The 22,718-nt window shown below is 45.5% G+C and overlaps 1 protein-coding gene across 4 annotated transcripts in view; it reads right to left on the minus strand.

Annotated features, from left to right (window-relative positions):
- The window catches only part of LOC119195712 (genetic suppressor element 1-like), a 35,064-nt gene extending 13,119 nt beyond the window's left edge, over positions 1-21,945 (minus strand). Inside the window, exon 1 of one of the 4 annotated variants that reach the window (XM_037450872.2) lies at positions 21,853-21,945. In XM_037450872.2, coding sequence (XP_037306769.2) covers positions 21,853-21,889 — 37 coding nt within the window. In that variant the 5' untranslated portion in view covers positions 21,890-21,945. Of the gene's footprint in view, positions 1-1,232; positions 1,816-9,154; positions 9,388-11,678; positions 11,847-21,852 lie in introns of those variants that run through there. The other 3 variants (XM_037450874.2, XM_037450875.2, XM_037450873.2) reach the window with 3 other exon arrangements.
- Positions 21,946-22,718: the final 773 nt, after the last annotated feature.

The raw sequence follows: 22,718 nt of genomic DNA on the forward strand, positions 1-22,718 counted from the left end.
ACCACACACACACTCACACACACACACAAGCACCTTTTTTAACATGCACACACATGCCACAAGAAGCGCACACAAACAGTCAAAGCAGTAAACACACTCATGAACACATTGAACACCATTACTGATTGATCTGCTGATCACGTGGAGGGACCGAAAGAAGCAAAAGAATAAAAGCAGTCAGCTCTCCGTTTGTTGGTTGAAAGCATCGTGAACCTGGTGTTATTCACAGATTACATGTCTGACATTTGACCTCCAGCTTTCACACGGCCGGCCGAGGAGGCTGTGGAGCAGCGAGCGGGATGCAGATTGAGGAAAAGCACAACAAAGTCTTTAAGTTGAACGCTGCGCAAATTAATGTAAGCCGCCAGAGAGACGTCAGCTGTGCAATTCTGCTGCGTGAAAATATAAAACCAACAATTCAAGTTAAACATGATCGCAGTGATGCAAAATCTATTCCAGGTTTCATGACAGTTCAATCAGGTTGTTTCCAGCGGCCACGAAGCAAGTCGGACAGATAACTAATGACCTGTCAACGTCCATCTAAGTGACCTGAATCACACATCTAATGAGTGGAATGTGTACAATTAACACGCAGTTTCTGACACATTTGTGTTTATACACCAGAGAAAAGGGTACAAAACATCGTCTGCAATATCACTCTCTTTTCTTTTCTTATCTGTTTCTCAGAACACTCTTCATTTCTTTTAAACTCTTAATTACTCTTAATTACCGTATTCACTACTTTCCTTTATTTCTTTGGCTACACCTGTTTATTTGCATGTCATGCAAAGAGAGCAGAAAGGCAGAAAAGGAAAGACTGATGAAGAGAGTAAAAGCTCAGATCTTGACAGGGGTGTGTGTGTGTTCCTGTGCGTGTTTGTGTGTGTGTGTGTTCCTGTGCATGTGTGTGTGTGTGGTGTGTGTCTCTATCTGTCTCTGCGGAGCCCAGCAGTCAAGGGAGAGATGATAAGACAGTTTCTATCGACTCTTTCTCTCCTTCCTTCCTCTCTACACACTATTTCCTTCCCCCGCCTCTCTCTCTCTCTCTCTCTCTCTCTCTCTCTCTCATTTAACAAAAGCCAAACCACATAATCTCTTCTGTTTTGTGCCTTTTTTCTACACTCTTTTGTCACAGGCTATTCCTCTGGTATTCACCATGCCGTTTACTCAAACACAAACATACTAACATATGCATGTGAGCATAATTCAAACAAGCAAACAGACACACTCACCCTCGCGCTCACTGCTCTCGTCTTGCTCGTCGTCTTTCTACTCCTCTGTGAGACTCTTTCTCTCTCCCTCTCAGCCTTGCAGCTGCTACGTGGTCACGTGACCTCTTTTCTATCCACTTCCCTCCTACTCCTCCTCCTCTCTATTCACCCCCCCCCCCCACCTCCACTCCTCCTTCCCCTCCCTCTACATCTATCACCCCTACCATCCTACCTCCTCCTCCTCCTCTGTTCTCTTGTCTGTGTCACTCCTTTTATTTTTCCATTTTCTCTGCTCAGCTGTCCCTTCTCTCTCTCTTAAACTGGGCTCACTGTCGCTTTCTTTTCTCTCTTCATTCTTCATCCCTTTTGCTTTTGGCTCACACTCGCAGTGCGTGAGGGTTGGTTGGTGGGTCAGAGGGGGGAGTAGAAAGAGGAGAAGGAGGGTTCAGGGTGATGACGGGGAGGCTGTGTGTGTGTGTGTGTGTGTGTGTGTGTGTGTGTAGCGTTAACCCTCCATCCATCACTCTGTCTCCCCGCTAGTCAGCTCTGTCTGCTTTGGGGACAGGGGTGAGGCGGGGGGAGGGGAGGTTGCCGACAGTGACCTTTGACCCTTCACCTCTGACATCTGCGGCCCAGGACAGCGGGAGGATGGATGGTGAAGCACACTGTTAAGAGTGTATGTATGCATGTAACTGTAACTGAAGTCACGTGATATTGATAGCACCATGTTCCATGTAAGGGCAATGTTCCCGCCCCTTTCTCTCTCTTGACCGGTCTCCCCCGAGAGCGGGCAGTTTAGCATGTTTTGCCGATAATAAACAATGCCAAGAGTTAAATGGCTGAAGAGATAAACGCCTGGACGTCCGTTCATCCTCTGGTCATATTATTCCGCTGCCAAGGTAGGCCAAAGGAGTAAGCCTACCTGCTAACAGGTTATGGGCCCAGGAACCGGGAATGATTCCAAAGTTTGACGGACTTGTGCGTCGATAGCTAGCACGACCACGCTAGCATACAAAAGTATCCAAAAGAGCTAGGTTAGCATCGGGAGTACCGGGAAGCTAACGCTAAATCAAAGGAAGCTAAACTGAACTGGAAATAACCATGGCAAACCGAAGCAAGAGCCAGTGGCCCACGTTTGACGGGAGAGCAGAGGAGTATGAGCTCTGGGAAGAGAGGATGCTGTGCTGCATGCACGGAGCGGGGCTGAAGCAGACGATCTTGACGGAGCCCGCTGAACCGCTGTCAGCGGAAGACAGGTCTACGGATGATAAGCTGAATGCGGACGCCTATTGTGCATTGGCGCCACTACTTGACAACACAAGCTTGGGGCTGATATTCAGAGACACAAAGGACAAGGGCCGAGAGAGCCTCAAAGTATTAAGAGAGCACTACATCGGAAAAGGTAGGCCTCGGATTGTTTCCCTGTACATAACGATGACAGCGCTGAAGAAAGCTGACAACGAGACTGTAACCAAATACATCATCAGAGCTGAGCAGATCATTACAGCACTCAGGAGTGCAGGCGAAGCACCGAGTGAGGGACTGATGATGGCGATGATCATGAGGGGATTACCGGAGAAGTACAAGCCGTTCACACTGATGGTGACACATGGCTCAGCCGACATGACACTGGGAGAGTTCAAAGCGAAGTTAAGAAATTTTGAGGCCTCAGAAGACACAGACCCAGTCCCAGAAGAGGCAGGAGAAAGGGTGCTGAGGGCACAAGCGGCGCCGAGGAAAAAGACCGGGCCAGTGGAGATGGTGTGTTGGCGGTGTGGAGAAAAGGGCCACAGAAGGGATGACTGCACAGAGAGAGTTTGGTGCAGTTTTTGCAGAAGCAGGGGGCACACGGACAAAGCGTGCACAAAGAAGGAGCGTGAACGGGGCGCCCGGTGTGCGTGTGTACAAGATGGCGGTGGTGGCCGTAGGTCCGGTTATGAACCGGACGGAGACCGGGGAGCAGTGGGAGGAGAAGACCGCACCTTCAGAGCAGAAAAGGGAAATGCCAGTCTCTCAGAGAAGGTGCCGCATACCCAGAGAAGGGGAATGATCGTGGACACGGGCGCGTCGTCCCACATCATCAACGATAGGAGCAAGTTCAAGAGCTTTGACAGCACTTTCAGGCCGGAGAGACACAGTATGGAGCTCGCCGATGGGAAGCGTACTGTCGGAGTGGTGAAAGGGAAGGGAGACGCACAGGTATGTCTCATAACCAGTGAGGGGCGCCGGTGTACAGTGACTTTAAAGAACGCTCTCTACATTCCCTCGTACCCTCAAGAACTCTTCTCAGTGAAGTCTGCTACCGCCCACGGTGCCAAAGTGTTTTTCGACGAAGGAAAAGACGTTTTAGAGTCACCGGATGGCGCAAGGTTTGAAATCTATGTATATAAGAGAATGTACTACCTGCAAACCGAGTGTGATCTAGATGATGCGTGTCACGTCAGCTATGATATCCAGACATGGCATGAGGTAATGGGCCATTGTAATTTTGACGATATCTTGAAACTGCAGGACGTGACAGAGGGCATGCACATTAAGGGTCCAAAGCGCAGGCCTGATAGAGAATGTGCAGTATGCATAGAGGGGAAGTTCACGCAGACGAGAAACAGAGATCCGACTGACAGAGTAAAGACACCACTTGAGCTGGTGAACACAGACCTAACCGGCCCAATTAACAATGAGTCCATAGACGGTTTTAAATACATGCAGTCTTTCACAGATGTGTGTACAGGGGCAGTGCTTGTTTATTTCCTGAAAGCAAAAAGCGATGCAGTTCAGGCTACAGAGAAGTACCTGGCAGATGTAGCACCTTACGGTACTGTGAAGTGCATCAGATCAGATAACGGGACTGAATTCACTAACCGAGAGTTTCAGACCCTACTGAGGAAGAATAAAATCAGGCACGAGACTTCCTGTCCTTACTCCCCGCACCAGAACGGGACAGCTGAAAGGGAAGGCCGAACTCTTTTCGAGATGGCCAGATGTAAGCTCATTGACAGTGGCTTACCCAAGAGCCTTTGGCACTATGCCATCCAGGAAGCAGCCTATACCAGGAACCGGTGTTTTAACAGGCACACAGGCACTACCCCATACACGGCACTGACAGGTAAAAAGTGCAATTTGGCTAATATGCATAAATTCGGGTCAGAGTGCTATGCCTACCAGCAGGACAGAGGCAAACTAGATTCTAGGTGTGAGAGAGGATTCTTTGTAGGGCACGACAAGAGCAGCCCCGCCTACCTAGTTTACTACCCCGATAAAGGAAAAGTGCAGAAGCACAGGCTGGTAAAGTTTGTCACCAAGACGACCTGTGAAAATGAGACTCAGACACAGGAGCTAGGACTGGATCCCATAGGAGGTTGCGAGAAGGAAGTAGAGATTTCACAGCCTAGTGTACCAAACAACGACGTACTGACTGACGGTACACAATCTGCATCAGAGGACAACCATGAGAAGCACCCTAGGGTGACACCACACGACAGTGGGAGATACCCTACCAGGGAGCGTAAAGCCCCGGGGTATCTAAGAGATTATTCTCTGGAAGATGCTGATGACGACAGTACACTCACTAGTGTAGATTATTGCTACCGAGCAGTTTGTGGTGTACCTCTGACCTTTAAAGAGGCCATGACATCAACTGAGTCAGGAAAGTGGAAGAAAGCAATGGACGAGGAGATGAGGTCCCTAGAGGACAACCAGACCTTTACCCTGACTAAGCTACCAGAGGGCAGGAAGGCAGTGGGAGGAAAATGGGTGTATTCGATCAAGGGAGACATTGACGGGAACGACCAGTACAAAGCTAGGTTTGTAGCAAAAGGATACAGCCAGAGAGCAGGGATAGATTACGGCGAGACGTTCTCACCAACAGCAAACCTGACAAGTATACGTGTAGTGATGCAGAAGGCAGCCCAAGACGATCTGATTTTACATCAGATGGATGTGAAAACAGCCTACCTACATGCCCCCATTGATCGAGACATTTACATGGAACAACCTGAAGGTTACGAAAAGGAGGGGGATGAGCTGGTGTGTAAACTAGAGAAGTCAATCTACGGCTTGAAGCAGTCGGGGCGAAATTGGAATGAGATGCTCCACACGTGCCTAGTAGATGACAACTTTATTCAGAACCCGACAGACCACTGTGTTTACACAAAAGAGGCTACAGAGACAGGGAAAGTAATAGTGGTTATCTGGGTGGATGATCTGATCATCGCAGCCAGCAACACCCAGGGTTTGGAGAGGGTGAAAAACATGCTTTCTTCCAGATTTAAGATGAAGGACCTAGGTAGGTTGAAGCATTTTCTAGGCATGGACTTCAGCCAGTCTGACGGCTGGGTAAAAGTGTCACAAAAGAGGCTCGTGGAAAAAATACTGGGACGTTTCGACATGCAGGAGTGTAGGGTTAGAGAAACCCCATGTGAACCAAAGTTAGAGTACTCTGAGGATGCGCCTAAAATCTCTGATGTGAAGAAGTACAGGGAGGCTGTCGGCAGCCTCATTTACCTGACAACCTGTACACGCCCAGACATATGTTTCGTAGTGAGTAAGTTATCACAACATTTTGCTGACCCTACAGAGGAAAATTGGGTCACGGTGAAACATGTTTTGCGATACCTCAGGGGTACTGCAGACAAACAGCTCTGCTTCACAAAAAGTCAAGAACGGCTAGGCATACGAGCCTATAGCGACGCAGACTGGGCTGCGGACGTTAGTGACAGACGCAGTACCACCGGGTATTGTGTGAGTATGGGTAAAGATAGTTCTCTGGTCTCTTGGAAAACCAAGAAGCAACCCACAGTAGCACTATCCACATGTGAAGCCGAGTACATGGCTCTAGCTCTGACAATACAGGAGTGTATTCATTTGGAGCAACTACTGGGAGGGATGGATTCCTATGTGTATGAGAAAACGGTCATCTACGAGGATAACCAGGGGACAATTGCACTTGTTAGGAATCCTGTGTGTAGACAACGGGTTAAGCATGTGGACATAAAATACCATTTCATCAGGTCTACCATAAGGGAGGACAAGATGTCCCTTGTCTACTGTCCCACAGACGACATGGTCGCAGACATTATGACTAAGCCCGCCTCCAAACTTAAGTTAAGAAAATTTGGGGGGATCATGTTTGGTGTGTAAAATGTTGATGTGTGACTATGCCATGTTTTTGTTCTGTTTGTTTATTTGGTCATGCACGTGTTGCACAGTATACATGTCATTCATAAGTGGGAGTGTTAAGAGTGTATGTATGCATGTAACTGTAACTGAAGTCACGTGATATTGATAGCACCATGTTCCATGTAAGGGCAATGTTCCCGCCCCTTTCTCTCTCTTGACCGGTCTCCCCCGAGAGCGGGCAGTTTAGCATGTTTTGCCGATAATAAACAATGCCAAGAGTTAAATGGCTGAAGAGATAAACGCCTGGACGTCCGTTCATCCTCTGGTCATATTATTCCGCTGCCAAGGTAGGCCAAAGGAGTAAGCCTACCTGCTAACACACACAACAGCCCTAAATACAAATTAAGACATTTAACTCTTTTTTTTATGTGACAACTGAGTGATTAAACACAACTAAAATGGCAGCCCAACAAGGCGCTAATACTCAATAGAACAATAGAAGACTCCCCGATACTACCTTGCAAAAATATGAACGTTTGGGCCGAGGACCATAAGGACATCTCAGACTTATCAGACTTACTCTCACCTGCTGCAGCTAAACTGCGCTAGCACTAAGCTAGCTAAGCTAGCAGCTAGTATTAGAAAAAGCTGACAAACGGGAAGCCCAACAAATAATACTGTATAATGTCGCTAAGAATATCATTTTTACCATCAATCTGAAAGAGTATCAGGAGGTGTGTTCAGGGCGAGTGGGGCTGACTTTAGAAGTTGACTCTATGCAAAGTCAATGCAAAGACAGGAGTGAAATGGACAGATGTGAACTCGCTCTCATGAAGCACAAGGTCAGCAAAAACTACCCTCTAGCTGGAAATGTTTCACTTTTAGCAAACACACTTTTTCGAGATCCTGTAAAGTTCTAATATCCGTCAGCGCTGTGAAACAAACACACACAGACCCACTTAGGTCAGGGTGTAAGTGCTAATAGACACAAAGCATGTGACTTCCTGCAAATAAAACATGGGGACGTTAAAGGTTTTACATAAAATATGATGTTGTTTAGGATTAGCTCCCAAATTACAGCCTTGGCCGTGGTTTGAGCTGAACATGGACAACATGCTAACATGTTACGTTACAACTCATCCACCAGCGGCCCTTATTGTCGGCCTCAGATTTGCTTTTAATTCATCAAAACGTCAATGTAAACGGTATTTTACAAAGGGCCACCTGACAATCCCGTTAAAAAGTGCCACCAACCTGCCGTAGCTAAAAATATTCCACAAACTAATGAAACTACCAGCTTTGCCAAAATGGAAATCCGGGTGTGACTCCATTCATCCGCACACCAACACAAACACACTCGCATGGTGTAATTGATACAGGACGACACGTTGAGGCTTGTGTCTTTGACACCTTTTCTGTGTCTCTCACTTTCACTCTCTCTTTCTCAAACACACACAAAAACAGACAAACACCACTACACAAGGGTACTGTGAGAACGGAAGGGGGGGTCGAGGGGGGGCTGCTCTGCCCCATCACCTCATTAAAAAATCCAATGTGGGTGTGTGTGTGTCTGCGTGTGTGCGTATGTTTTAAGAGGCGGGTCATTAGGATGGAAGAGGAGGTTGCAGCACACTACCTACTCATTAACACTCATCGGGTTGGCCTGTCTGGGTGTGTGTGTGTGTGTGTGTGTGTGTGTGTGTTCTTGTGTCGGCTAACACTTAGACATTAACATGACTATCCTAAATTATGTTTACGAACAGTTACCTAACATTAGACCAATCATGTGGGCATGAAAGCACACACAAGTTCTCTTAATGCAAAACATGCTCTATTTAAGTTTCATTATATTATTTTTGGACTCGTACTGCTGATACTAATCGCAACAACAGCTACTGTTGCTGTTACAATAGCTGGCGGACTTTCTTTTAAATTCCTTTGACACACTCCAAGGTGGGGAGTGCGAGGGGGAGAGAAGACGTAGCCAAATGTTTTACAGCCTCTTAAACCCGTCTGTAATAGCAGTCAGAGTGGCGTCGACACAGCAGTCTCCAGGGTTACTCCAGGGGCCACAAAATGGCTTTACAAGCCCCGGTCACTCTGCAGCTCGCACAGAAACACTTAACACTTCCTTACGATCCATAAACAGCGAGCGCACTCTCCCACTCCAGCATCTCACACACTCGCAAACACAGAAATAGGCATGAAAATGACTAAAAATGTCAGAGAAATGACAATGAGACAGAACAACAAAAACACACGCATACGCAAGCTGTCTGCGTGAATCCATGCAACGACGGGCGCAGGATTGTGCGTCACAGAACGTGCATGTGACCCCTCCGGACCAAACAGCCAGAACTCATTCATGCTCCTGGGAGATCTGGAGCAGGAACGACACACGGTGTAATGACCAACAGGAAGCCACCTCCAAAGACACGCTGGAGCAGACATTTAGCAGCACACAGCAGGAAAAGAAACAATGGCGACAGTAAGCGAAGCATAGCAGTCATTACTCTGCTTCATGCTCAACACGGGGTGCGCCAGAGCAGAGCCATGTTTACTGCGCTATCATAACACAGTCGAGATGTCTGTAAGTTATCACCCAGCGGCTTAGAGCACCAATTCGGGCGGTCATCAAAAACGGGAAGGCTCCTCCTCCCTCGAACTCCCTTCACTCGCACCTCCTCCTGGCTGCAGGATTCTTGTTGTCTTTCAGTGACCCCTTTTCCAATGTCTCCAATCAGTCTGCTAGTCTACAAGCATCTTATCGTTGGCTGTCAGATACAGAAAGAAGATATTAATAAAAGCTGGTTTTGGGCACTTACACTTTTCCTCAATCTGTGCGCGTAATCTTCCTTCTGTCTGGTCATTTCCTCCTCACTGTGTTTTTCAGTGATGCTCGACAGCGTCTCCCATCACTGCATCATTTCACTTTTTTATCTCTTCCGGGTCACGGATCTCTTCTGCCACACTTTGCTCCTCTCACTTGCAGGGATGATGTCAAAAGATTAAACAAACCGAGGCAAACCAGTCGTTCCTTTGTCTCCGTCTGTTTCCGGGCTCCTGCCTGCGTCTGACTCTCGCCCGCAGGTTTTGTGTGTGTGTGTGTGTGTGTGTGTGTGTGTGTTCAGCGCTGATGGTGTATACAGAGGTGGGCTCTGCTCACCAGGTGCCGACACCACAGCGGCTAGACCTCAACCATCTGAACAAACATGGGGGGGGGGGGGACACACGCAGACGCACACTTGTTGCACAAAGGTGTGCAAAGACAAACAGACCAGCAGATGCACGTAGATGGGTCCGTTGGGCAGGTGTTTGGTAAGTATACCGTGCAGGGTGTCATCGAGGTGTGCCGCGAAACAACCAATCACAAACAATGACGTTAGTGTTGAAGAGTAACATCGGAGGGGAGGTTTGGGGCAGCAAATTAAAGAGGAACTGGTACTGTTGTCTTTTAGGGAATATTAGACTGGGGCAATGAGAATAGCAGCCTTGGCAGTCTATTTATTCCTTTTATCACCTATTTCATCTGTTTATGGGAGTATAGGCTACCGGACTGCCAAACGCTCCTAAAACTATGTGCAGGATTCATTCTATCCTGCAGTTTATGTGTTGTTAGTAATTAGAAATACACTTTAGGAAATCATCAACAAAGTAGTAAATAAGAAAGTACAATATGTAGTAGTAAAAATTGTTTTTTAAAGGGGGCAACTAGTATATTCTCATTGGAAACTATTTTTGAAATGGTACAAAAGGCTCTTATGGTGACATTGACTCCTAAACTGATACCTAACAGGAACAATATCTGAACCGCCACAAGCCCTTTAACTGCTCAGGGGGATAAAAATGAATGAACAATTCCTCAACTAACTGATTCCAAGAAGTATTATGTTCACTTAATCAATGTTTCTACTAAGGAATGTGGATATGAAGGAAGTGTTTACTTGTCTTAGGGTTAGGGTTTAGTCTGATCAAAAAACAAGTTTAGGTCCAAATACAATGATGCTTACAATTATATACAATTTAGAAAAGTAGCAAATCCTAATAGATTAACTTAATACATTTGATTAACAAAATAGTAGCCTTTTAATCCCCTGTCAGTGGACTAAGAGCTTTGGCTCTAATGATATTGAAACCACAGGAGATAAAAAAGGAGGATTAGGTCATTAGAAACAAACACTTAGGAGCCTTCCAGAAACAAACCGTGGAGGAATATGATTGTGATTCATGCTTATGAACATTTAACAATGAATTAACCGACAATAAAAAGGTTAAATAATAAAAAATAAACCATTGGGGTTACTCCGAAGCCACTGAGGGTATGACCCGAGTTTACAGTATCCATATGAGAAGGAGGGAGCTAATTAAAGGGATTGGAGGTTTACTCAGTAACCTGCTGAGCAGCTGGTCTGCGGCCGGCCAGGAGCAGCACATGGCGCACGCAGCGTGCGTGTGCGCGCGAGTGTGAACGTGTGCGTGTGTGTTTGTTGAACTCCACCTGCGGGCTGTGTACACACACAAAAGCGACTTGATCCGCTTGGCTGCTGCTAATGCGCCCGGCGGCAGATCGTTCGGAGCCAAACAATAGCGTCGCTGTTAAAGGTCCGGATTAAAGAGCGGCTCCTGACCCCCCCGGGGGGGGGGGGGGGGCGCACATGACGAGGTGACGGCGTGTCAAGTCTTTCTGGTCAGTTTGGTTCACTGCGAGCAAAAAGGAGCGGTGTGTAACCACGTACAAGTTGGACGAGAAAGACACAACAAACACTTTGACAAACGCCGCGTCAAGACGTCCACAGCACACCGGAAGTGGCTGTTTCTGATTCCAGAATAAGAGCACGTCCCTTACAACAATATATGATATGCTATGTGGATATTTTAGATAAACGAATTATGAATTATATTGTGCTAGAATAATCCTTTTTAAAAATGGAATTTGGTCCAGCTTTGAATCATTATGAGCGCAAATTACACTTTATTCTGAAAAGAAATGACCAGGAGCTGTTTTCTCCTCTTGGCTTGACATAGTTCATCCAGCTGAACCAGTTTGTCCGATTATTGTCGGTTGATTTAATCACACCTTTCAGACTCTGACTGTTGTAGTGTTCAGCAGTTGTATCTAAAAATAGACTCGACGAAAAGTAGAATTTGCCTTCCTCCAAAAGTGACTGCCCACAGACATCAACCCGAAACTGCTGCCTTACACCGAATCTACATGTAAGATCACTACACATTGTCAATTGAAATAGATTAAAGAGTCTCCAGCACCATCCAAGCTACAATACTGTCACAAATGAACAAATCAACCCCATCGGGACGCTACAGACAAACTACAGCAAACACACAACTTACCGATCAGCACACAAAAGACAACCCTCGGATCCTGCGCATCGTTAGACGCGTGAGTTTCAGTGGTTCTGAGCAGCGATGGAGCCCGCTGCGTGATCCACAGCAAGCACCGGCGTGATGATGTGCGAAGGAGAAGGACAACACGTTAGCTGTCCCCAGAGAGACAAGAGAGAGAGAGAGAGAGAGAGAGGCGGGGATGGGGGAGGGGGAGAGCACCTGCTCCACTCGCGCTCCCTGGAGAGATGGAGGGATGGAGAGAAGGAAGATGTGGCCCCAGACTGCTGACACGTCACCGCCTGGACAATCAGATTTGTTTAAATCCGCTCCTGCTGCTGCAGCCGCACTCACACGTGCCAACGTGGCTCCTTGTGACAACGCTGCTATGGATCTGCTGCTGACCTCTCCTACTGCTTCTGTGCAGCTTTCTCATCATCAGTGGGAAAATGATCTGATCTGGTGAAGGACAACTCATCACTTTTACCTCATTAGTATGTTATTATGGTCTGTCAGCACACTTTGCCTAATTAAGCATTTAGAGTCATGCTCCAACTTCTGCGAAAAAAAAGATTCTCGTTCTTCACTGTCTTCCAAAGGCCAGATTGTAACCTTTTCTAAATTGATTTATTTTAACTTTATCTGATATTTGTTGCGTAAACACAGTTGACTAAAATTTTAAAAAATGAAATGAGCATTAAATACGTAACATATGGTCACACCTCACACACATCTGTGGCTTGATCCCTGAGAAAAACCTTTCAGATTAGTCACCTGATCCATCATATATCTCTATTTATATAGAGATATATAATATATAGAGATATACATATATATATATATATATATAGAGATATGTAATATATAGAGATATACATAAATATACATATATATATATATATATTTATATATAGAGAGAGAGATATATAATGGATTCTAATGGAGTCTAATTAATAATGATAAAGAAAGGAAGATGTATCTTTCTTCTCTAGACCATATGCTAATGTTACATCCTAAACAGTTAGGAACAAATAATCCCCCTGCTTCTAAAGTCACAAACAGGTAATAACATGAGGTATCAGGTAATACCGTGTTTATTACCACTCATCTGTCGCTCACTCAGCCTGCTTCATTTGGTCTAATATTTCAGTATCTCCCCTGGGATTCTGTCTCCTGGACTCTCTCTTTCTTAATCGTCCTCCCTTCATCTCCCCGTCCCTCTCTCCACGTCTCCTGAGCAGCTGCTCCATTTTGCAGCTATTTAGCAGCTGTTTTGCATCGATTTGTGGTTCCAAGTGCAGATTTCTACCTGCTCCATTTTCTTTCTCCCTCTCACTTTTTATTTCTCTCCCTGTCTTTCATCTCCTCCTCTTACATTTCTAAGAAGCCAGACAGAAAGAACCAAACGGCCTTGATGTTCTCCTCAATAGACAAACTGTCTCCTTCAAGTTTTTTCCTGAGATCCACTCAGTGATAAAGATAAACACACGGAAACACACACTAAGGCATCCATGAATACAAACTGGAGGCATGCACTCTAATGGAATAAAGCAACATGTGCACACACATCTGCACACATGTGCACCCTCTGCTTCCTCATTTGTCTCTATGGTACTGAAGAAAAGTCAGGCTCCCCTAACAACCCCAAATCCCTCTTTCTTGTACTCAAACCTCTAAAAAAAGGGGAAGGGGAGTGAAACAATTGTGTGTGTGTGTGTGTGTCCAGTGAGACTAGCCTGACATGATTTATGGTTTGGCTGTGTACTGCAGGCAGACACTCTCAGTTTTCTCTGAGGTGGGGGTCTCACCTCCATCCTTTGTGACCTATACACATTGTGTGTGTATGCGTGTGTGTGTCTTTTAGAGGAAGGTAAACTGTAAAATGTACACATGAGCTTAATTGTGTACATCTGCAGGTGCACAAGCGAGAGGAGGAACCTCGTCGCACGTGTGCTGCTCTGTTTGTCTTTCTGGGGTGTGTGTGTGTGTGTGTGTGTGTGTGCGCTGTGTTGGGGTCAGAGCGCACAGCGGTGTGTATCCTCTGGGTGGGTTACACTTGGCGGACTGGAGGATCCCCCATTAAGCAGCGTGTAAAAGAGGCCAAGCACAGAGGCCATTATGAACTCCGACAGTAATAGCTCCAGGAGTCTTACTGCCTCTGGAGACCTGGTCATTAGCCTATTCCTCTCTCATAAAGCCCTCCATCCATCACACATGCAAGCATACACACATTTGTATGCAGACGCAGCCACACACAAACACACAAGCACATGCACGGCTAGTTTCCGTCTCTTGCTTTCTTGCTCTCTGTCCGCTCATCTGTGGTGAGAAGAGTGAAATATTGGGATGCTGCTACAAGAACAGTCCTCCAAGACATCCGCAGATGTCTTCAAAAACAGATGCACACACACACACACACACACACACCAACGCACGCACACACTCTGTTTGCACACGCACACAGATGCTCATTTACAAAAGCAGCGAGGCATAATATCAGCCATGAACCCAAACTGCTAATTATTCAAATGTATTCCTCCTTCTACATCTAGTGAAAGTGAGACTCTGTAGAAGCCTCTTAGCTCTGGTCAGGTAGGAGATTACACACAGAAACACCCTCGCACACAATGACGCCGTGGCTGGACAAGCATTATAATGGCAACTAAATCCACCTCCTGAGCATTTCATGAAAACACACACACACACACACACTCGTGCACACACACACTCGTGCTAGATTTATTGGCAAGTCAGACAGAAAAGACAAACTGCTGAGGCAACAAGGAGGTGAGCACCCCCTTTTTACTGAGGCAGCTGTACGCAGGCACACACACACACACACACACACGTATGCACTATACAGTGGTGTTCCCAATCACCGTGCACAACCAGGTGCACGCACCACATGCGGCACACACACACATCCGCACAGTGTAACAGATTTACTGTATCCCCAAACACACATACTGTGAGTGCATGTATCTGCTTTCACCTCTGCACGCACATGAAGTATGTGTTTTGATAAAAGTGTGTGCGTGCCCTCACACACACACACACACACACACACGTTTTTACATACACGGTCATGTAGAGTACATTGTGTTCCCTCACACACAAAGCGGAGGGAGTCCAGAAAGAAGAGATACCTGGGGACGGAGGCACACTGGCTCACCGAGTCACGCTGTCCTCGGGCATAACGCGCACACTCATACACACACTCACACACACGCACACACACACGCACACACCGTGGTGTAAAGATAAGCACTAATCCTGTTTATTACCTCCTCCCTCTCTACACTCGGCCTCTCTCTCTCATTTCCCCCCTCGCTTCCCTTATTTTTCCTGTCTCTCTTCCTCAAGCCTATTTCAGCAACACACACACACACACACAAAGACACACACGCACACACGATGTCAGTTTACTCCTGTGATGTTGGTTGGCCTGGGGCTGAGACGAGGAAACAGGGAGGGGAGTGTTGATGTGCGCTGCTCTTTTCCAGCTCTGTTCACGTCCTGCAGAGAGAATTACCTTCCCTTTGTCTGTGTGAAGGAGCTGCTGCCTTCACCATCTGTGCAGTGTGTGTGTGTGTGTGTGTGTGTGTGTGTACCGCTATATTCCTCCAAGATCCAATGTCCTTAAAGGGACGTTTTGGGAGTTGAGGCTTTAAAATAAGATTTAAGGTTAGAGTTGAGGTAATAATGCATATCTGATGTTCCAGGTTTTTCAATTGTGTAACAATTGTTCAGTTGTCATTAATTTTTCACATTTACATTACATTTCGATTTTTCTAAATACTTCAAGGACTTCTTGACCTTGGAAACATCAATGGAATATTTTGACAATTTCATGTGATTGGAGCTTTTAGGAATGAGATATGAACATTTTCCATGATAACGTTACTTACTTGTTATTGACTTGACGTTACCTTTATTTGATTATGAACACACTTGGGATCTGTTTTTAAGTCGTATCTGTTCTGTGGCATTAAACAACCTTTGCTGGTTTGGATCTTTTCAGGTAATCTTTCGGTATCCATTACATTTTTTTGCTTGTTTCCATTTTTAGTTGAAGTGTTTTTATCGTACTACAAATGACGGAGAGTCCATAACTCCTCCCTCATGTTGATTCCTCCACCTTCTACTCAACCTGTCCTCAATTGTTCTTTCATTGCTCTCCCCCCTTATCCCCTTTATTTGTGTTTTCCTTCTCCTCCCCCTCTTCTCTCTCTCTCCAGATGGGGGAAAGAGAGAAGCAGCTTGCCTTGGTCAGGCCAATTATTTGCATAATTATGATCTCCCACTTAACCACATGATCCCTTACCTAGGTGTGGGCAATTAAAGCCGGCTTCATAATGCAGATTATGCAAATACAGTCGGAACCGAAACATGGTGGCGAGAGATCACGCATGTGCAAACATGTGCAAACATGTGCAAACATGTGCACTGTGCGTGTGTGTAAAAGTCTGAGTGTGTTTTAAACAGGATGTGAAAACATGTTTGACAGCTTCTTGATTTGTTCTTTGTATCTTTTTGTGCTTTTATAAACAGTCTAAATGTCAGGCTGATCAGCTGATCCAATAGAGCAGACTCAATTTAATAGGTATTAAAGGGTCAGTTCACCCGATCCTCTTAGTGAAGACAAATGAACCACCACCAACGCAGCCCAAATTAAGTGTATGAAGATATGATCAAAGCATTAAACAGTAACATTATGTCATGAAGACTGGAACTCGTCATTTAACATGCATGCTAATAAGTAATACATAAATAATATTAAAATAGTTTCATGTTCGGCTAATTGTGTTGGCCTTGAAAAGTATTAAAAGTGATCCTTTACAGTAATTCATTCTAATTCTAATGAAAATCTCAATATAAATATATGTGTAAATTAAAGGAGCGCTGGTGTAGTGTGAGACACTGGAAGGCACAGCAGCAACATTTCACACTTTATTTCATACTATATTTGTGAGGCCGTGTGTTTAGAAAAAAAATATATAGAGGGTGTTAATGAGTTGAAGAGGACTGTAGGTCACCCTGTGTGTGTGTCTCTGTGTGTGTCTGTTTGTGTGTACAAGTTCACTGAGATGCTGCAAACATGGCCCTTAGTGATCAACAGGCTCTTGTATGTGTGTGTGTGTGTATGTGTGTGTGTGTGAGAGAGAGAGAGAGAGAGAACAACGTCCCTCTGGCTGGATCGCCCTGCACCTCACAAGCCATGCAGGTGTGTGCGAGCACATCTGCATTATGAGGCATACAAGCCCAGTCTGGTGGTTATCGTCATCTAACTGTTGTTAACCAGCTCCACAGAGGCTCCTTGGTAACACACACACACACACACACACACACACAGACACACAGACACACACACACACACATACACAGTCACACACACACACACACACATACACAGTCACACATATAATCAATTATGTTTTGACACGGTTCATGAACATGCAGATGGTGCAGGACCAGCGGGAGCAGAGGGGGTATCTGTTCTCTCTCTCTCTCTCTCTCTCTCCACCAGTGTAACTTAGTCCTGTAGATGAATATGTGTTTGCCTATGTGTGTGTGTGTGTGTGTGTGTGTGTATGTGTGTGTGTTGAGGAGTTTACAGATATTAATACAAATTTTAGCTGCTGCATTTCATTTGGCTAATCCTTCTGCCATCTGTTCGTCATCATACAGCGCGCTGCTTATTACAGTCTTACTCTGCGCGTGAGCGTATGTGTGTACTTTGAGCATGTGCAAGTCCATGTGTGTCCATGTGTGCGTACGCCCTGCAAAACATGTGTGTGTGTGGAGTGTGAGATACCCGGAGTTGTCGTTATCACCTCAAGTCAACATCTGCTGGCATTTATCCCAATCTACCTCCCAGACCGGCTGCATGTACGCCTGTGTTTATGCATGTGTGTGTGTGTGTGTGTGTGTGCGTGTGTGTGTGTGTATCTATCTGTATATGACACCTCACATCAAAGCGTTTTGCTTGTTCTAAATGAATGTACACATACTTTTTGTGTATTTGTGTGTGTGAGCTTGTGAGTGTGTTTGTGTGTTGCTGTGCTTTAAGTGAATCCCCTGGTAATTAAGAGCTCATTAGTAACATCAGCTCTTTGACCAATTAGGGTGGATTGCTCACTTGTTTGTTTTCTGGTTGAGACATAACCAAACATATTGTTTTATTCATTCACTTTCTTTTTTACGCCCCGTCTTTTCGGTTTATTTACGCTTTCTCCGTAGAATAGAAAACATAAAAAATTGATTAGGCTTGTGTTGCACTTTTATTCTTGTTTTTATTTCTTGGCCAGGGAGTCGCCTCCCACATGATGTGCCTGTGTGGTTTTTATCTCCTTTGTGTTATCAAGCTGTTGTCATGGTCTTTTATTCATCTCATTAATAACCGTGCCCTTGAGGTGGAGCGCTGCGACCCTGCACACGCCGGTGAGCAAAAACATGCACACGCAGATGCAGACACACACACGCGTACACACAACTAACAGGACAAGAGGATCTGACAGCAGCTTCCGTTGAGGTGGCACCCATCTCAGCCTCCTCATGAATACATCTACAAACACACAGAATGGAAATATGGCCAAACGCAGAGACTTTTGTGTGCATGCCAGGAGCGTCTCCGCCCACTGAAACGTACACATATACATTCCCTGTCCTACTTAAAATAACGACTCAAAAGCAGAGATTGAATTCTGGCTCCAACACAGAGCCTGACATGCGAGGCATCTCGACCAAAGTAAATGAAAGACAGGTGAGCAATGAAAGGCAAGCAAAAAAACAATAAGTTTAAGGGATATTGATGCACAAACCAGGTTTCCTCAACCAGTGAAGCCTCTCAACAACTGGCAATGCACAACATATTTAGATAGCACTATGGGCGGATTGTTGTTTACTTTAAATCATCATCGTCATCTGTTTTGTCTTCCTCCCTTTTGTTCTATGCCACTTCAGGAGGAATCTGAACAATAAGTGGAAATCATTACTCTTCTGCAGTAAGAAACTGGTATTTATTTATTTGTTAAGGTAGAACTAATCCTGCTGTGCAAAGCAAGACAAATATTGAGTAAAGTTATAAAAATACAACGCACTCGCAGTGTGGCATCCTTAAGTGACCAGTGTGTATGCATGTGATGGACTGCGTGTGTGTGTGTGTGTGTGTGTGTGTATACGTTCATGTGACATCTGCCATAAATCACGAGCCACAGTGTCCTTGTAGCTATGACACATATCATGGAAATCAATGCAGAGGTCAAGTCGAACACAGCCACCCAACCCCCGAAAATACCACAGCAGCCAATACCTGCAGCAGGCGAACACACACTGTGCGCCTAGTGGAATGTGTGTGAGCGAATGTTTACATGGACAGAAAAACATAAATGTCACTGAGTGTCAGCGCTTCATGCAGATAGTCGACGTTTAACCTGGTGACGTTGTGAGAACTGGAGATGAGCTCTTTTTGTGCTGTCTGGGTGACTCGTGCCTTCGTTGTGACAAACAAATGTAGTTTATTCTGAACTAGACCAAAACACGCTGCTGTAAATGACCATTAGAGGAACTACGCTTTGTAATCTGCAGCTGAAAACACCAAAAATACTAATTGCTCCCCCTTGAGTTACATTCATTAACGAGCACAGTTTCTGAGTAAATTGCGTGTCTATTTTTAATTTGTCCTACTATTAACAAATAAGTTTTTAGCTGAGGGAGAAAGTATTCAGACACTGACTAATACTAGGTGGTTTTTTGTTTTTTAGGGATTTGTCAAGAAAAAGAAAAATAGACTACATCGCCCGCCTTATTCTTTAAAAAGAGTAAAAAGCAGGTTTTGTTTATTTCATTTCACTCCCAGCTGCCTTCATGCAACTCCTCATGGGAATACATTCTGATTTCAAAAAATAACATTTTAAAGACATCTGAAAAGCGATCAACAGACAAGTCACTGAGGGAAAATACTAAACTCTGTAATGTGTGGCGCAAGATCAGCGGGGGGTTCAGAGAGTGAGAGATAGCAAAATGCCACTTTCCTTCCCTTATGATACCACGTTAAGGTCACTCTGTGCTCCGGGTAACAACACACAAATTCAGCACTTACACACACACAGTCTTTCATGTCTCCTCGTACATTTATATTTCCTTTTTGATGGATTTATGATAGATTTACGTGTAGATAATATGTATCATTAACCTGATTTGGTATTGTTGCTTCTAATCTCCCTTTCTGTCTCATCCTCACTCTGCTCCACTCTTTCCACCCTGACTAATCACACAGTAATCACTCCAAACACACCAACATACGCACACACACACACACACACACACACACACACCCTTTACCCCCCACCCCCTGCATTGTCAAATGATCATTGAGGAGCGAGCGTGTGGCTGACAGTGTCTCCACAGCAACGGCAGTTAGGACAAGGAGGGGGGCTGGGGCATCTTTCAGTGTGTGAATGATGAGAGCACACACACACACACACACACACAAACACAACCGACAAGTGCGCACACACACACACACACACACAGTATGAAGGTGCCAGCTATGAAGAAAAAAAACCTTTGCACACATGCATAAACACACACACACACGGAAGCTGTCCACACGCTACACACACGTTGAGCGAGACCAAAGAAACTGAAGAGAAGGATGAAAGCGAGAGTGTAAGGAGGGAAGAGGAGGAAGGGAGGGAGGAGAGGAAAGAGGAGGTGAGGGGGGGGAGAGGTTGCTTCCTGGGGAGATTTTCTTCTTCCTCTCTCGTTCACATGCACGCGCAAAAACACACACACACGCACACACACACACGCACACACGCACACACACACACACACACGCACACGAATACACAAACAGTGACAAAGCACCACATAATCACTGTGATTCAATCATTTATGAAAGCAGATGTATAATTCAAAAAGCAGCATGAAAGATTCACAAGGCAAAGAACATTGTTTAATCTGCCCTGCGCCCCCCCCCCCCTTGTCCCGTCAACCCCCCCCCCTCTGTGCTTCTTCTCTCTCTTTTCACCTTTCACCGCAGCAGGTTTTTAATCATTGACCACATGTCTGCCCCAGACAACTAATAGGTCAGAGATCAGGGTCAAGGGTCGGGGTAAAGACACGTTTGCTTCATTGTTACATTAAATACATTGTTATTCATACCATTTCCTTTACATAAACACACATTATTTCTTTTCTCCTCACCTTCTTCTTTTTAACACTGTCTTTTTACTGCCCCCCCCCCCCTCCTTCTTTTGTGTTTTCGGTGTGGTTCTGTCATGCTGCCATCCGGCATGTTTAAGCACCTTTCTCAGGTAACCTCACACCTGACCCCCCCTGACACTGGCTGCACTCTCTTCTCTATCACACAGCTGCAGACAATAGACGTGTGCGCTGTTTGCTGGAGCCGAAAAAAGCTCCACAGCAGAAGAGAGGTAATAAAAAAAAGGCTGCACAACCATCACAGATTTAGGGGCATCAGTGCTGTGATTGTATTATTTAATTTCTTGATTCCCAATTTCTTTATTAATTAATTAAGTTCGGTCCAGATGATATCAGAAAAATAGAACATTTTTTGAATGGTTTTGGCCCAGCAACAGTCCAGAACCTGAAATATGAAGCTTAATACCATTGATGGCTATAATACTGGCAATATTCTCATTTTTGGTTCTGCCAGTATTTTGCAGACTCGTTTTGGGTGGATTGACAAATACATTGTGCTAAATGACTAATTGTCTCTGTAGCATTTCAAGTTGTAATTTTGGTCACATTAAAATGTTAAAAAGATCAAAAGGCCTCTCAACAACTTTGAGAAAACTAGCAAAGCAATCAATTTAACCTTCAAGGGTACATTGAAGAAAAAATATACACATTCTGAGGTAACATTCACAATGGGACAGAAAAATAAATCCTGCCAGAAACATTAACAATAATGGCCATAACACCTGGACTTTATAATACAGATGTTTTATGTATAACAAAACACTGGGGCTGCAGTGTCATACAGAGAAGGGGATACCCCTCCTTACCTGCTAGAAGATCGTAAATCAATGTGACATCACTCGAGCTTTTAATTATGCGTTGAAAGAATGATTGAATGAAGAGAAATTCACTCCCTGCAGCCATGTGACCAGCGTGCAGTTTGACAGCACACAGATATGCAGAAAAGTGGTCTTACCTGGCAGGTAGAAGTGTGGAGTCTTTAAACCAAACATGGTCCTGGATCACTCCTCGACTGACTGAGAGAAGGAGGGACGACGCAGGAGGCAGGGGGGGGGGGGGGGGGCTGTAGCCGGCCGGGTTAAGGAGCTCGTTGTTGGTGTAAAGTCATCAGACGGCTCCCTGCGGGTGGGAGGTGTGAGGAGGGGAGAGGTCAGCTTCTGTCTACCTTCCTCCCCTCCTCTTCGCCCTCTGGATTGAACCCGTGTCGAGGGAGGAGGTGAAAGGGATCAGGGGGAGACAGGGAGCAAGAGGGAGAAAGAGAAAGAGAGACGCTCCACAAGCTGAAGATGGGTGACAGTGTGCTCATGCCATCTTTAACTGAAGAGCTCGCCTGGGAGGGAGAGCCTGTGGGAGAGTTGGGAGGGTGACAGGGAAGATAGGAAGAGGGGGGAGGGAGTGGAGGAAGGAGAGAGTGTTCAGCCGGCGTCCTCTCCTTCTTTTCCGTCCTGCGCTTTGTAATCCCTTCCTTGTTATTCATTCAGCGGCCTCCTGCTCCTTTGCTGTATAATGATCTGTTTTTCTGTGCCTCTGTGTTCCTGCTTTATCCTCCCTCCTTTGCCTCAGTCCCACCACTGACTGCTCAGCTCATCGAGCACAGGAGAGGAGGAGGAGGAGGGAGGAGGAGGGAGGAGGAAGGAGGAGGGATAGAAAACAGGGAGGGATGGAGGGAGGAAGGAAAAAAGATGGGAGGAGTATTGTTAGATGAATGAGTTTAAGTGAGTGTGTGGTGCACCCGTGTTTGTGTGTGTGTGAAATATAAAGAGAGGAGGAAGGATGATTTAGTTAGCACGTGTGTGTGTGTGTGTGTGTGTGTGCGTGTTA

This window comes from Pungitius pungitius, chromosome 6 (genome assembly GCF_949316345.1).
Source record: "Pungitius pungitius chromosome 6, fPunPun2.1, whole genome shotgun sequence".
Taxonomy (NCBI): Eukaryota; Metazoa; Chordata; class Actinopteri; order Perciformes; family Gasterosteidae; genus Pungitius; species Pungitius pungitius.